Here is a 16208-nt window from a genome sequence, read left to right as displayed (position 1 = left end):
AAACGGTCTGGATCCGGAACAGCTAAATACATGGGAGGGTCGGAACAGCCAAAATTTGCAAAAATTTCATCCTGGATCTGATCCATTTACATCCCTAACCTGAACCAACCCTTATCAGACTCAACTTGGGTCTCTCATTGAGCTAGGGTTGGGTTGGATCATCCCAGTCCCTTTTGAACCCAGTTGCTCTTCGTGTAGTGATGTCAACACTTACCAGCTATCAGGCCAAATAAATGCTTTTAGTCAGATTTAGTTAAGAAAAGTAGTACCAATTAACAATTGGATCTGGATCTGGTTTTCGGTTTTACATCCAAAACTGAATTTGTGTCCAAACCAAATGGGATGGATACCTGAATCCGACTATACATAAATACCTATCTGATTAACTTTTGCATGTTAGTTGGATCCGGATTCAGTACTACCCTTTCCCACCCAAATGAAAATCCCATTAGCCAGGATCTGACTAGGTTGGATTCAGTAAATCCTATATCTGAACCAAATCCGATGGGTTAGGAACATTTGAGATGCTCTTTGGTATCTGTCTGGATGTAAATCGTTATTGGGCTTGGGGCTGCATTGACAGCTCAAATCCGACCCATCCGAGCTGATGTCCATCCTAACCTACATGATTCACTCAACCCTGCCAAGACCCATCATGACACATACATAACCAGCAAGCCATAGTAAGGGTGCAAGTCGATCAGATAAGGATCATACTAAATCTAAAATCTAAATCTGAATCCAAATCCAAAATACATGAAATGGATCTCATTCGGATTCCAGAAGCCAATGTTATCCAATGAAATAGAGTTGACCCGGAGACCCGAAACATATATGGTATTTACTGAATCCAGCAAAAATGGCAAAAAAACAAGCCTTTTGCATATATTTTGAAATTGGATTGGATTTTATCAGAATCTAATCATGCTTCGCTATAGAACACTGATAAAAATCCGATCCCCATATGAAAATAATCCGATTAAGCAAATCCAGATCTGTTTCAAATGCACATTCAGATCTTATTTGTAGTGATCTGTACCTAAGAAAATAATGTGTCTGATTTGGATAGGATATCTGACCAAACCCGAACCGTTTGTACCCCTACAAATCACGGAACATGGGTCCAAGACCAACAACCAAGGAACAAAATTGTCATTTGCTTTAAAAGAGAGGGTATCTTCGTAATTCTAGCTATTCAAACCCCACAATGTAGTTAGGTCTACGTGAGTCCGGTTGTTGTGAGATCGCTTGAGTCTACGGCAATGGCGACCACACAACAAACAGAAAACGAAAGCAAAATTTCAATCCCACCACTGGAAGGAAGAGCTTTCATATGTATATATAGGGCAGTCAGGACCTCTCCAATGCCTGCAGGCGACAATTCTCCGATCTCCGGTGGCGGCAACGGCGAAGACAACCGGAGAAAATGGAGGCGAGCGCCGGATTGGTTGCTGGGTCTCACAACAGGAACGAGTTGGTGGTCATCCATGGCCATGAAGAGGTAAGACACAATCTCTCAGCCCTTCAAAATTGGTTTTCATGAGACAGAGGATGCACCAAACATGGATTCTGGTTGCAACAAATGGATTCGGGTTGGATACTAAAATGATCCAGGTCCAATTGGCCGGTTGGTTGACGTGTACCAGATCAGACTAGGGGTGCAAATAGATCAGGTTTGGTCGGACCTCGATCCAAATATGACACCTAATTCTTGGATGTGAATCTCTTAAAAGTGATATCTGGATTTTGGCGACACCCAATCGGACTTTTCAGATTTGGGTTAAGATTACGATTTTCTATTGTGTTTATGTACGGGTCCAGATCAGATCCAATATGCACGTACTTTTACATTTAACTTTGGATCTGATTCATTGTTTAGAATTCAGATCTAGATTCTGTTGCATCCCCACAGATCACTGATTAGATAATGGGTTGGAATGGGTATGGGATTTTCAAAAAACATTTAAAAAAAGATTCGAACCGGCAAAGGCTGGAAATAGTCAGGTTCGGATCTGATATCCTATTTTTCAGGATAAATGGGTACATCCAAACATACCTCGTGATATTTTGGTGCTGGAAATCAATGGAATAGAAGGGGGTCCATTAAGTTTTGGAACTGACGCCAGAAACCCATTGATATCTTTAGATTTTGGATTCCGGATCCATTGATTAGTTCATTTATAAGATTTCTTCCTCTTAATTGCTTTCCTGGATGTCCCAAACCAGCCAAATTCCATTTTGATTTCTCGCTAGGGATGTCGATAAGATCGGATTGGGTACTTAGTGAATAGGACCTATTTAAGCAAGTGAATGGATTACGTAATAATCTGAAAACAAACAAATCCAATTAGACAAAATATTTATACATATATCAAGTTCCAACCCCATAAGGGCTAAATCAATTGGATTTGGATCTGGTAAATTATGTGAAACTCCAAATCCAACTCCTCATTCACTAATGTTAGGTCAGTTACCTGTTTACATTCTGGACCTGTTTGGATGTGCCAAGAGGTTGTGATCTAGTTGACAAATTTTCATGATTTTTACATCTTAGGCTATATATGTTTGGGAGCCTTGCAATAGGATGGAAACACAGTTTTGATTGTGTTGCTAACATATCATTTTACCAATGTGTGATGTTGAGAGATGGAGTTGTCAAAAACATCTTCTTCTTGTGAAAGATGTTGAAATGTGGTGTTGGACCTACCAACATCAAGTCCCAACACATTGTTTCAGCAACAAACAGCAAGAGAGCACGAGAGCATAGCGGATACTACAACACAACCTCTGATTCAACACTCCCAAATATAGCCTTAATTATGTTCATGATCTGGACCTTCTGTTGCAGCCCAAACCACTGAGGTCTATAAATGGCCACCTCTGCGGGATCTGTGGCGACGACATCGGGACGACCGCCGACGGCGAGCTGTTCGTTGCATGCAATGAGTGTGGTTTCCCGGTGTGCCGTCCATGCTATGAATACGAGAGGAGGGAAGGCACCCAGCACTGCCCACAGTGCAAAACCAGATACAAGCGACTCAAGGGTATTTCTGTCATTTTGTATTTTGAATTTATTTATTTAATTATTACATCTTAATTATTCGCTGAGTTCTTGATCATATCCATCTTCGCCACAGTAATTCATGCATGTCATATATAGTCACAGATATCATTTTCATCCGGGCAAGCTGGGGTGAGGTTAGGGATGAATGTGGGTCTGCTGATCCAGGATGGAGGTTTTGCAATTTTTTACTCTTTCGGTTCCGACGGGATCCGACCCTTCGATATATTTGGTGGAGTCAGTTCTAAGTGAACCCGTCAATCCAAAATTCCGATCAAGGACTGGATCAAACCCGTTTTCTTTTTTTTTTTGGAAGTCTTCTACTCAACCTGAAAGACAAAAGAGAAAGAGTGCCTAGATCATAAGCAGACCCGTTTCGGCCACAGTATAGCTTGGAGCTGGATCTTGATCCAACCTCCCAGACAGAGTGTAACATAGATGGAGTTGTGCAGGTAGCCCGAGGGTGGAAGGAGACGAGGATGAAGAGGACGTGGACGATATCGAGCAGGAGTTCAATCTGGAGGACAACCCGAGGACCATGCGCCAGCACCAGGCGGAGGCCATTCTTCACGCCAAGATGCGTTATGGCCGAGGCCTTGAGGAAGACGACCACTCGCTCCCCACCAACGCCCGTTTCCCCGACACCCCCATCATCGGCCGATCACGTCCGGTGAATAACAAATCCCTTTTCCTTCTCACTCACTCTCCAGAACTTGCAGATTCAGTAATCGCCCCCCAGTACTTTACAAAGAATTCGGACCACACAAAAAGCACAGAAAATCGATGCATATGTGCAGCAATTTCTCGTGCTTTTGCATTTTATACAGATAATCACTGCATGCACATGCGTGGTGATTTTCTGCGTTTGGATTTTACGCAGAAAGTAGATACGCACATCAGTGATTTTCTGTGATCCGAGTACTTCAAAAAATTTTAAAATTAGGAAACGAAGACACAGTTTTTATTGTTTAGTTAATTAAAAATGGTTTTTTATTAGTATGTGATTATTTATTATTCATGGGCGAATGAAATGGTGCAAAAGTTCTTAAAAATTCTGCGTCGCATCTTTGCTTCTTCTTTGCATGTGCATGTACTGGGTTGGTTACCTAATCTTGGAGCAATATAATTAAGCTCTAAAACAATTTCCCTGCATAGGTGAGTGGAGAATTCCCGCTGCAGAATCATGTGGATCAAAATGGACCAACTGCTACTTCCAGCCACAAACGTGTTCATCCGTATCCGCTTTCAGAATCTGGTGAGTTCTCTTCTCAAATATGATGCTTTAGGCTCTCTCTCTTTTTTTTTTTGAGGAATGACAATCGCCCAAGAAACTTGGATCATGCTTTGATACCGAAGATTTTGATGTGGAGAAGGAAGTGGGAGATACAATTGGGATTTCGGTAGAGACAATGAAGGACAAGGGTGGAAAGACCGGATGGATGAGTTCAAATTCAAACAAGCATTGCTGGGGCCAGATCCAGATGATATCGATCCGGATATGCCATTGTATGCTCTCAACCTTTGTTTTCATCTGCAGGGGCTGCTAAGTCCCATAAAAACATGACCAAGCTTTGTGAATTTATTCCTGGTTCATGAACTCGGTCACATTTAGTATGACACCCATAAAAGAGCAGAGTAGGAACATTGGACTACATGAATCGGCTCTGTAAACTAGCCAAGTGAGAGATTTCGTAACTTCATTAATCAGTCTCCAGGAAAACATGTCATGGTCATGTTTTCTTGTTTCTTCTCATAATTTCCAGTTTGTGAACGATTGGACATAGTTTGATTTTCTTTTCTTTTCTTTTTTTGATAGGCAAGCTGGGGTTAGGCAGACCCCTGCCAGAACATTAATCAAAAAATAATTTACAAAGATCTTCCTTAGAGGAAGCTAATCCAAAGAATACAAAACAATTCTCAAGAGATAACCCCAGAAAAAAATCCAAGACCCAAACCTAATATTATTGTTTTACAATGAACTAACCTTGATTTTCATTTACATCTCCATATCTAAGATCAAGAGATCCATGAACCATTTTGGGTTTCCCCTTTAAATTCTTTACCATTTTAACTTTTCTTAAGCAACCTACTTTTTTAATTAGGGGTGGGAGATAAGAAACCTTTCTTCAACATTTGCATTATTATTGACTATTTGGAAAGAAATATTAGTTTCATGATCTTTCACAAACTTACCATCGAGTTACCTGTATTTTACCAATGTCACAGATATCATTCTTTGGAAATAGATATCGTGATAACTTGAGATTTCTTATTTTTTTAAGAAAAGCTTGGGGAAATGGCATATATAAAATAGCATACAAAAATAAAAATTAAATTATAAAGGTATAAAACTATTACAAAATTTAGCTCTATCCATCAGGATTAAAACACGATGTTTTTAACATAAGTGCTATTCTGAAAATATCAAAACCTTTTGAGGAGGTTTCCACCTTTTTAAATGCAGTGATAAAATCATGATAATTTCAAAATATTGCCAGAATTTGCGGCATAGGTATTAACTTTTTTGAAGAAAGAGAGCAATGACACCAATATCGGCGATATTTTGAAAATATCACCAGAAATGTCGATGTTAAAGGTAATATCTTGCAATATTTTCAAAATATCATGATATTTTTTGGAAAACTCTCTTCTTTTTTAAAGTTTGCATTTCCTATTTTTTTGTTTTTTTTTTATATTTTAAAACCTTTAAAACATGTTTTTTTATATTTTCAGAAGAAAAATAGTGCAAAACTTGTTATTTTCTTAGCTTTTTTGTTGTTATTTATATTTTTTTGATTTTTTAAACTCCCAAGATATTCTCGAGATTATCAACTTTTGAAAATCTCTCCAAGAAATACCTTCGCCAAGAAATTACCTTTAACGATACAGGTGACTATGAAAGTGAGACAAGGTATTAACTAACACGAGCTTTGCACAAGCTCTAGCTCTAGCTCAAGTCAAGAAGTTGCTAATGCAATGCAGAATGGATGAGGCAAGGCAGCCCCTGTCAAGGAAGGTACCAATAGCATCAAGCAAGATCAACCCATACAGGATGGTGATTGTCCTCCGGCTCGTCGTCCTTGCCTTCTTCTTGCGCTACAGAATCCTAAACCCGGCGCGCGATGCCATCGGCCTCTGGCTTACCTCCGTCATCTGCGAGATCTGGTTTGCCGTCTCATGGATCCTCGATCAATTCCCCAAGTGGCTCCCTATCGATCGTGAGACATATCTTGATCGTCTCTCTCTCAGGTAATGATCAACTTTTGATTGACGATGGTGGATTAGAAAAACCTTATGCATGTTGACGTGATATTCTTACTAAATGAACTAGACAAATTAAGTGTCATTTTAGGTGCTTCTATTCTGATACAGAATTACCGTAACTTATGTTGGTGCACACTTGATTTACTTAGATCTAACATTCAAAAGTAAAATCGTATCTTTGGATCATGTTTAGCATGTTCTGGTTTATTATTTTCATGTGTTGAAGTCAGCTTGAACAGGAAGGTTTATACCATTTTTAAACTACCTTGTCTTCATGAATTGTAAATTTTTTACCACCTAGAAAGTTGAATATTGTGGTGTATTAAACATGATAAAACCTCTTAATGTATTAACTAAATAATGTTTAGGACAACTGTATGATTAAATCCAAAATTCAGTGGCCATATGCATACAAACAAGAGTGTATACCACTGTATGGTTAGATGTGTCAGTTTCCATAATTGTAAACGTCTTCTCGTTTAGAGTCCCACCTTTTGCTTGATATTCCAGAAAGAACCCCATGGTTTCCAGAAAGATATTTCAGAACCCAAATTTTCATTAAAACTCTTAAATAGAGACCTTAGTTGGATTAACTCAAGTTAACTGTGAGTCATGCATAATAAATTATTCAACTGCTGTTATGCCGGCATATATAGGACTAGGCTTGTAGGGAAAACACATTTAATTTCAACCCAAATGTTCAATTTAAATGATTTTTAACCACCAAATTAACCAACAATTAATAATCTATACCAAATGCAGCAATTCCATGGAATTAACTTTTCCAATTGAAACAAATTAACCAAACAGGTATATAAGTTCAATTTAATCACTGGTAATCTTATTATATTTGCAACTTAAATGACTGTTTTGCCCTCCAAACAAATTGGCAGGTACGAAAGAGAAGGCGAGCCTTCCATGCTGTCTGCTGTGGACATATTTGTGAGCACGGTGGATCCGCTGAAGGAGCCTCCCCTGGTTACTGCAAACACCTTGCTCTCGATCCTAGCCGTTGACTACCCAGTGGAGAAGATCTCATGTTACGTGTCTGACGATGGTGCGTCCATGCTGACATTCGAGTCCATGTCAGAGACAGCCGAGCTCGCGAGGAAATGGGTGCCCTTCTGCAAGAAGTTTGCCATTGAACCGAGGGCACCGGAAACGTACTTCTCCCTTAAGATCGACTATCTCAAGGACAAGGTTCAGCCCAACTTTGTCAAAGAACGGCGAGCGATGAAGGTCAGTTTTGTCATCTTCTTATAGGCATTTTTTTTCTTTTTATCCCCAAAGGGGTCTTCATAGGAATCGAGATCTGGTGCAATGTGATTGCACACTTTAAATGTGCTGCTGCACTTGATCACCGACCATCAGATGTTGGACCTTACGACTGACAGACTGTATCCAAAAGATGGTGGGTGGTCACACAAAAAAAAAAGTTCAGTTCGACTCATCCCCTATCTCATCCATCATCATCTTCATACTCTTAATTTTTAAATCTTATGATGCAAGTTGTTTTGATCAAATCTGCCCTATAGATGAATTCAGTATGGTCTATTTATTTGGAATGGACCCTTGAATCATATTTTTTGACAAAAAAATATGATTTTGTAAATCACAAAATTTTGTGTTTTGTCAACAGTTGACTTTTTTTAATCACCAAAAAATTCTACACATTAGATTTTGGTGATTTGAACTTCAATATTCACTAAATGAATACTGTAGATCACATCTTTGAAATCAGATTTAATCAAAAGAATTTGCATCAATGAAATCCCAAGAAGGGTTATGGAGATAGGGATGATATAGGGGATGAGTGAAAAGGATTCCTACAAAAAAAGTGTACACAATCCCATCGCACCTGATCCTCCTTCCTTTTCATAGTGTCACATAGCTTAAGAATCAAGTGACAACCACCTTGATTGGGGGTGGGGTAGATCCAGTGATTGGACTGAGTACCTTACACGTTTCCAGTTTCTGCCCGGTGCGTGTCTGCTTGTGATTGGACTGAGCTGGATATGCATTCTATTGATTGTACAGAAAAGACAGATAGGTCACCGGTGGTTAAGCCAAGAATCGGGTGGGCACAAAAGGCATAGTAAAAATTTTAAAATTATTACTAATAAATTATACTAACAATATGTTTTAAAAAAATAATTATTATAAAACAGTCATTAATACAGTCATGCTTAATGCTAATTAAAAATAAAAATAGCACAAAAAACCTTAAAACCTTAATTAAATGTTCATGAAATCTGAAAAAAATCTAAAAACAATATCCTCAATCATAAAAAAAATTATAGATCTATGCTAATTGAAATTTTTCTCACTTCCGTAGAAAATTTTCAAAACTTTAAAAGGGGTGATTGCTTAATGCTAATGAAAAGAAAAATAGCGCAAAAAACATTAAACCCTAATTAAATGTTCATGAAATCATAAAAAAAAATCATGGATCTATGCTATATTGAAAATTTTTCCACGTCAGTTGAAAATTTTCAAAACTTTAGGAGCGGCTTGAGCCCCTCCTCGGCCCCTGGATCCTCCCTTGTAGCTCACCTTGAACGCCTTGGTCCGTTGGGTATAGACGACACCTTGGGCAACTCTCAAAATATCATATTTCCTAGTCCATACATATTCGTACCCATGTCACGTATGTGTGAAGTTTCTTGTTTGGATTTCACAATTTCACGATCTCCTCGGCTGCAGAGAGAATACGAAGAGTTCAAGGTGCGGATTAACGCGCTGGTAGCCAAGGCGGTGAAGATGCCAGAGGAAGGTTGGGTGATGCAGGATGGGATACCATGGCCAGGCAACAACACCAAGGACCACCCCGGCATGATTCAGGTGTTTCTCGGCCACAGCGGCGGCCATGACACAGAAGGCAACCAACTCCCGCGCTTGGTCTATGTCTCCCGAGAGAAGAGGCCTAGCTACCAGCACCACAAGAAGGCTGGTGCAATGAACGCTCTGGTACTGTTATGTCACCATACTCACTCTTCTGCCATTCCCTTCTTACTCTCTCCTTAAGTCCTATGCAGGGCACATCAAGCCACATCATATTGTATATAACCAATTCGTCAGTTATATTCAATGCCTCACGCATGTCTTACTTGATTGACATGACTCACTTTCACGGATCCTAAGTGATGTGCACAGTTCTCTAAAGATTTGAGGTGGAGAGTGATCATAAATTTTGATTGGTTGTATACAATATCACTTTATCTGCTAGATCTGGAGTTGAGATCAAAGGAGCGGCTAAGTACAACATTGCATGGGGCTCACAGCTACATATTGTGATTGCCTGTGTCAAATAGCCATGGCACTTAGCCGATCCCTGCTCGATCTACTCTCCTCTGAGTCCTATGATGTTTTTCATGTTAACTTGACAAACAATGCAGATCCGGGTCTCAGCCATACTAACGAACGCACCATTCATGTTGAACCTGGACTGCGACCACTACATTAACAACAGCAAGGCCATCCGTGAGGCCATGTGCTTCTTGATGGATCCACAGGTTGGCAGGAAGGTCTGTTATGTCCAGTTCCCTCAGAGGTTTGATGGCATCGACAAGCACGACCGATATGCTAATCGCAACACCGTCTTCTTCGACGTAAGATTAATTAAACTGCTTTACTAGTAGCTTGCAGTTCAAATGATTTACATGACGAATCCGGTGGTAGTTGGGCATTGCTCCCTTTCTTAAAACTGGCTAGACTAAAAGGAGAGAAAATAAAAAGCTAGATAGGAAGGCTATTTTCAAGTATTAATCGCGCTTAGCTAGCTAGTGAGTTTTACAAATCCAAGGTTGAATGCTGTTAGCTAATTTTAAGAAGGGAGCGTTCTTGTAACATTATTGTACATTGATGGCTTAACAAGTGCTTTGTTTCATGAAAAATTACAGATCAACATGAAAGGCTTGGATGGGATTCAGGGTCCGGTTTATGTTGGTACTGGCTGTGTGTTCCGGAGACAAGCACTATATGGGTATGAACCTCCTAAGGGTCCTAAACGCCCAAAAATGGTCAGTTGTGGTTGTTGTCCGTGTTTTGGTCTCCGGAAGAGGGACCGTGATCAATTCAAGAGGAGAAGATCTGAGCCAGATCTTAGACAGGATGGATCTGATGAACTAGGTAGTCAAGGTAATTGATACCAAATGCATGCATTGAATCCAAATTCTGTTCCAGTCATGTGTTGATCAATTGTTTTTTTTTAACTAATAAGCATGAGGCTAAGAGTCATAGCAAAAATTGAACTGGTATTTCTTAATTACCCATTAAGCTTAACCTGATTTTTTCTTCATTTCGACATAGGATTCAACGACGACGACAGGGTGATAATGATGTCACAGATGAACTTTGAGGAGAAATTCGGGCAATCTGAAGCGTTGATCACGTCTACGTTGATGGAAGAAGGAGGTGTTCCCCCTTCAGCCAGTCCTGCTGCTCTGCTCAAAGAAGCTATTCATGTCATTAGTTGTGGTTATGAAGACAAGACTGAATGGGGCACTGAGGTTAATCTTTTTCACATTGCTTTTACCTTATTTTGTTTCTGAACTAGCTGATCAATTAATGAAGCCATTTGTTAAGTAGCTTTTGCAACTTAGAGAAGCATATTTGGCAAAAGAAAGGAAAAATATATTCTAGACTAACGACACATTAAGTGCGTGTTTGATTGCCCTGGAGATCTCATGATTTTGTATTTCGAGGTCGGATCCTACTAAGATACCAGCAATTGATCCTACATGAAGTTCATAATAGGTGCAACAAGGCATCATTCATTTATATAAACCATAAACCCATTGACATGAAACCTTGCATACTTGCAATAATCCTACATTCATGAGCCAAATTGGATGCTTTTGCAGCTAGGATGGATATATGGTTCGATCACAGAGGACATTCTAACAGGCTTCAAGATGCATTGCCGCGGGTGGAGGTCAGTATACTGCATGCCGAAGCCCCCGGCTTTCGTAGGGTCTGCACCAATCAACCTGTCGGACCGACTCAACCAAGTTCTGCGCTGGGCTCTAGGCTCAGTAGAGATCTTCTTTAGTAGGCACAGCCCACTGGTGTATGGGTACAAAAGGGGGCATCTGAAGTGGCTCGAACGCTTTGCCTACATCAACACTACCATCTACCCCTTCACCTCCTTGCCACTTCTGGCATACTGCACGCTCCCGGCAGTCTGTTTGCTCACTGGAAAGTTCATCATGCCCACGGTAAATAACTTTTTTTTACCACGAGTTCAACTTGAAGATCAGTTTCTTCTTGTTATTGTCATTGACAAATCTTGGTTTCGCAAAATAAAAAAAAACAGAAAAAAAGACGTTGATTGTGGACTACAAAGTGGTCAAGTTTATTTGTGCATAGCGGCAAATTTTTTTTTTAGACGAGAGGAACCCTCACCGAAAACCGGGTCACTTAATGGGAAACATGGATCAATCCTAGCCATTCAATGATTCTGCCGGATGGCTAGGATTGAATGTATGATGAAACCCATCCTATTTCAAATGATGGGATCCGTGTTCCTCCCTATTAGGTAATGGTTGGCATGAAGATGGATCAGGTGATGAGCCTTATCACCCCTTCGTGATAAAACCATCATTATACCCAATTCCTTGACCTTGGGTCTGATAGCTGGGATGAGAGTTTATGCGTTTTCTGGGAACCTCTGTTTGGGAGCTGTAGTTGAGAGCGGTGATGGGGGGATTCACCAAATCCTAAGCATCACTTTTGCAAATGGACTTCCCCCAACTACAAGTTCCCAACAGAATCGGTAATGCTTACGACTTCTCTTCTATGCCGAATGCAGATCAGTACATTTGCTAGCCTCTTCTTCATCATGCTCTTCATCTCCATCTTCGCGACGGGCATTCTAGAGCTCAGGTGGAGTGGTGTGACCATTGAAGAATGGTGGAGGAACGAGCAGTTCTGGGTGATTGGTGGCGTGTCTGCTCACCTGTTCGCGGTGGTGCAAGGCCTGCTCAAAGTGCTAGCCGGGATCGACACCAACTTCACTGTTACATCGAAAGCTTCCGACGACCAAGAGTTTGGAGAGCTCTACGCCATCAAATGGACGACTCTCCTCATCCCACCAACCACTCTCCTCATCATCAACTTGATTGGTGTTGTTGCTGGCGTCTCTGATGCCATCAACAATGGCTATCAATCTTGGGGGCCCCTGTTTGGGAAGCTGTTCTTTGCCTTTTGGGTGATTGTCCATCTCTACCCTTTCCTCAAGGGTCTTATGGGCAAGCAGAACCGGACACCCACCATCGTGGTGATATGGTCTGTGCTCTTGGCTTCTATTTTCTCACTGTTGTGGGTTCGGATTGATCCATTTGTGTTGAAGGCCAAGGGTCCTGATTTGAAGCAATGTGGCATCAACTGCTGAGTTTGCATAATGTGTCTCTGAAACCGCCCCCACCCCAGAAAAAAAAAAGAGAAGAAAAAAACTCTTGAGTTTGAATCTTGTAACAATTTTGGAGTGAATGCTTTTGTTGCAGTGTATATAGTTCTATGTTTCCACTAGCAGCAAGTCACCAACGGGGGCTCCGCTTGTCTGGTAGGAGCAGCTAGTGCACGTCACCTTGTGTTGGGACGTTGCAAGTTTAAAACTTGTATAACTGGTAGGGGTCTGCCTAACCCCAGCTTGCCTTTCAAAAAAAAAAAAAAAAAGTGCTGCAAGTCAGTGTCAAGAGATGTAAGGTTTTATAAACCCATGGTATTCCTGAGTGCTCTTTTGTAAGTTTCAATGAATAACAACAAAGACAATTCTTTTCAGAGGTGGTCCACGTAAGGTATGGTGGTCATGGGACTCCACATAAGTTTTTTTTTTGCTTCGAAGAGGGTTCCTCGTCATAAAAAAACAACAGAAGACTCTTCTTGTTTTAGTTTTAAATACTTTTGTGAAAAAGATAAGAGAAAATAACACAGGATGGAAGGAATTTTTAGGAGTGTAAGTCAGCCCAAACATGCACACTTTGCTGTTCAAAACATAGTTTGGCTTAGTAGATCATGTGCTCAAAACTTAGTTTGGATTGACTTGACACAAGTGGCTGCCAAACAAAGAAACTCGAGCTCAACATGGTTGGTTGAGTCAGAAAAAGGTTGCAATCTTTTTCTTTTATCTTTTTCATTTTTTCCTTTGAATGTTACTTGGTAGGAATTGTGAGCTCATTACAGTCTATTGCAGGGATATTTCACACCTTTCTTGAACCACTATGGGTGATAAGGTTTTCCCGAATTAAAATCTTCATTGTAACAAAGCTCCTAAGCACCCTCTATGGATGTAAGGAAAACCTTACCATAAGTATCATGCAATACGATATAATTTTCCTTGCGTTAGTTGTCATCTAATAATTGAGCTTAGAATTCAAATCTAAGCTCAGAAAATTCGGCGAACCGCATTTGCGCATTACAGCATCACCTGACCTAGAAAAAGCAATGAGCATGTCAAAATTAAGCACCATTTGGTGGCTGCAGTAAAAAATCAACAACTCATATTGCACTCAAATTGGATGAGGTAAAACTCGTATTTTCTCATCAAATTTATTCATTCCAAAGCATGGTTTTTAGTAAATGGACATTCATGATACATTTACAGATTTGGATTAAGCAAAAAAAAATATGTTTTTAGAGGTGTTTTGGATGTTAACATAAAACCGTTTAGGAGCTTAGGTGCTTGTTCATGTTATGTTTACATTAATTTTAAATCTAATTGTCCTTGATAATTCTTCACACTACAAGAAAACTGTTAATTAGCGACGGAAAGCAAATTTACGACAGATTAGCTAGAGAAAACTTTTTTCATGAATCTGTCGCTAAGTAGCGACAGATTAGCGATGAAAGTTGTTTCATTGCTAATCTGTCGCTAATTAGCGACGGATTAACAACAACAATTTTTTCGTCGCTAATTCTTAATATAAGAAAACATTTTAACGAGGGAATTTTTCCGTTGCTAATTAGCGACGGATTAGCGACGGAAAAATTCCCCCGCTAATTTTTGATTTAAACCGAGCGCGAAATTTTCCCTCTCTCCCCGTTCGAAATTTAAATCGACCGCGCTCGATTTAAACCGACTTCGATGATGCAGAGTGATCGTTGTGCAAGTCAAATCATGGTGGGCGGCGATGATGCAGAGTGATTGCTGGAGGACGGCGACGCCGGTTCACGGAGGAAGACGACGCCGGTTCACGGAGGACGGCGATGTGGGTTCACGGAGGATGACGACGCCGGTTCACGAAGGTCGTCGACGCTAGAGAGCATGCCGATTCACGGAGGACGGCGACGCCGGAGAGCATGCCGGTTCACGGAGGACGGCGACGCCGGTTCACGAAGGATGGTGACGCCGGTTCACGGAGGACGGCGATGCCGGTTCACGGAGGATGACGACGCCGGTTCACGGAGGACGGTGATGTCGGAGAGCACTGGTTCACGGAGGACGGCGACGTCGGTTCATGGAGGACAACGACGCTGGTTCACGGAGAACGGCGACGCCGGAGAGCACCAGTTCACGGAGGATGATACAAGTCCGGCAACGAGGCAGAGCGATCGTTCTGTGCAATGCCTGTCGGGCGCGGTATAAGTCCGGCTTATTGCTACCGGAATACCGCCCGATAGGGATCAATTTTTTTATTTATTTTTTTTAAATTTAGTGACATTAGCGATGGATAATGTCCGTCGCTAAGTTGTTGCAAATTAGCGACGGAATTAACGACAGATAAGTTTTTTCGTTAATTCGCGAGCAAAAATTCGCGATGGCCTCTATCCATTGCTAAACAGTTTAGCGACGGATAAGCGATGGATAGAGGCCGTCGCTAATCCACGATTTTCTTGTAGTGATCATTATGCTTGTAATATTTTAAATAATTTAAGCATTAAACAACACTATCCAATTTGTGTATAAAATTGGTAGGTGAAATATTAAAAGCTTTTAAACATATTGAAACTGTTTTTGTGCTTGTTAGTTTTGATATTAAAAGTGATAGATGTACTAATTAAAACAATATAAAGCTTTATTTTAACATTACGCTAATAAACCAAGATAGTGCAAATTCTCAGTTAGTTAAAAAAATCCTTCTTTGTATACATGACTTTGAACATAAAATAATATTAAAGAAATATGACAACATATGTACATAATGAATAAAACTGAATGTGCCAAATATATAATATTACAAGCAATCCCATATTAAATAACACAATATTTATTCCCTTGTTTGGCATCTAGTGTTTGTAATAATAAAAATTATTTCATTATTTTATTTATGTTTATGTAAAAACTTTCTTATGCTATTTTCAGCATATGATTTCTAACATTTTTGCACCTTATTTATTTTTTATTTTTATAGTATTTATAATCATTATTTATTAAAAAATCTAGCACTTTTTTTATTATTGTATTTTTTCAAATTTTCAATTTTTTATTCCTTGCTATAAGTTCTTTTAATGTATTATATTTGTAATGTTACTATTTCTTAAATTTCTTATCTTGATAACATTTTTCACTATTATAAAAATATTATATTATTTAAGATATAAAAGATGATTAGGGTGCTCATTTTTAAATTTTAGATTGGTAAATGAAAAATGAAAAAAATGTCAAAACCTATAAGAAACTATAATTTTAAGCAATTTTTCTTATTAATATTGTAAGTACATAGAAAACATGGAAAGAAAAGAGAAATTTTAAAAAATATTAGAAATTGTATACACATAATGTTTTTATTTGTTTATTAATTTAATTTATCATTATTGATTTATGTACCTTATAATTTTATTTTGTTTATATCAAGTTGGTGAATAACTATTAAAAATAATCATTATAAAAATCTAAAATATATAAAAATATTATATATGTTAGAAATTTCTTATTTCATTTTAC

At 39.4% G+C, this 16208-nt stretch overlaps 1 protein-coding gene across 1 annotated transcript; it reads left to right on the top strand.

Annotated features, from left to right (window-relative positions):
• The first annotated feature begins 1426 nt into the window (after positions 1 to 1426).
• On the top strand, positions 1427 to 12775 carry IRX3 (Cellulose synthase family protein). Its single transcript, XM_090000612.1, has 13 exons — positions 1427 to 1501; positions 2849 to 3044; positions 3514 to 3731; positions 4217 to 4316; positions 4435 to 4567; positions 6044 to 6310; positions 7219 to 7564; positions 9029 to 9292; positions 9721 to 9933; positions 10225 to 10453; positions 10634 to 10833; positions 11188 to 11541; positions 12135 to 12775. The coding sequence occupies exons 1-13, from the start codon at positions 1427 to 1429 to the stop codon at positions 12714 to 12716; spliced, it is 3177 nt and encodes a 1058-aa protein (XP_089856738.1). The 3' UTR covers positions 12717 to 12775.
• The last annotated feature ends 3433 nt before the right edge of the window (positions 12776 to 16208 follow it).

This window comes from Nuphar pumila, chromosome 3, assembly GCF_984573655.1.
Source record: "Nuphar pumila chromosome 3, dmNupPumi1.hap1.1, whole genome shotgun sequence".
NCBI classification, from domain to species: domain Eukaryota; kingdom Viridiplantae; phylum Streptophyta; class Magnoliopsida; order Nymphaeales; family Nymphaeaceae; genus Nuphar; species Nuphar pumila.
The sequence above is the reverse complement of the archived record's forward strand: the minus strand, read 5'-3'. Positions and strand labels throughout refer to the sequence as shown.

Excerpts from the sequence above, each read along its gene's own strand:
- IRX3 (XM_090000612.1), top strand. The coding sequence starts at position 1,427 with ATGGAGGCGAGCGCCGGATTGGTTGCTGGGTCTCACAACAGGAACGAG. Across the intron at positions 3,045-3,513 it reads CAGATACAAGCGACTCAAGG|GTAGCCCGAGGGTGGAAGGA; the intron begins GTATTTCTGTCA and ends GGAGTTGTGCAG. Across the intron at positions 4,568-6,043 it reads ATCGATCCGGATATGCCATT|AATGGATGAGGCAAGGCAGC; the intron begins GTATGCTCTCAA and ends AATGCAATGCAG.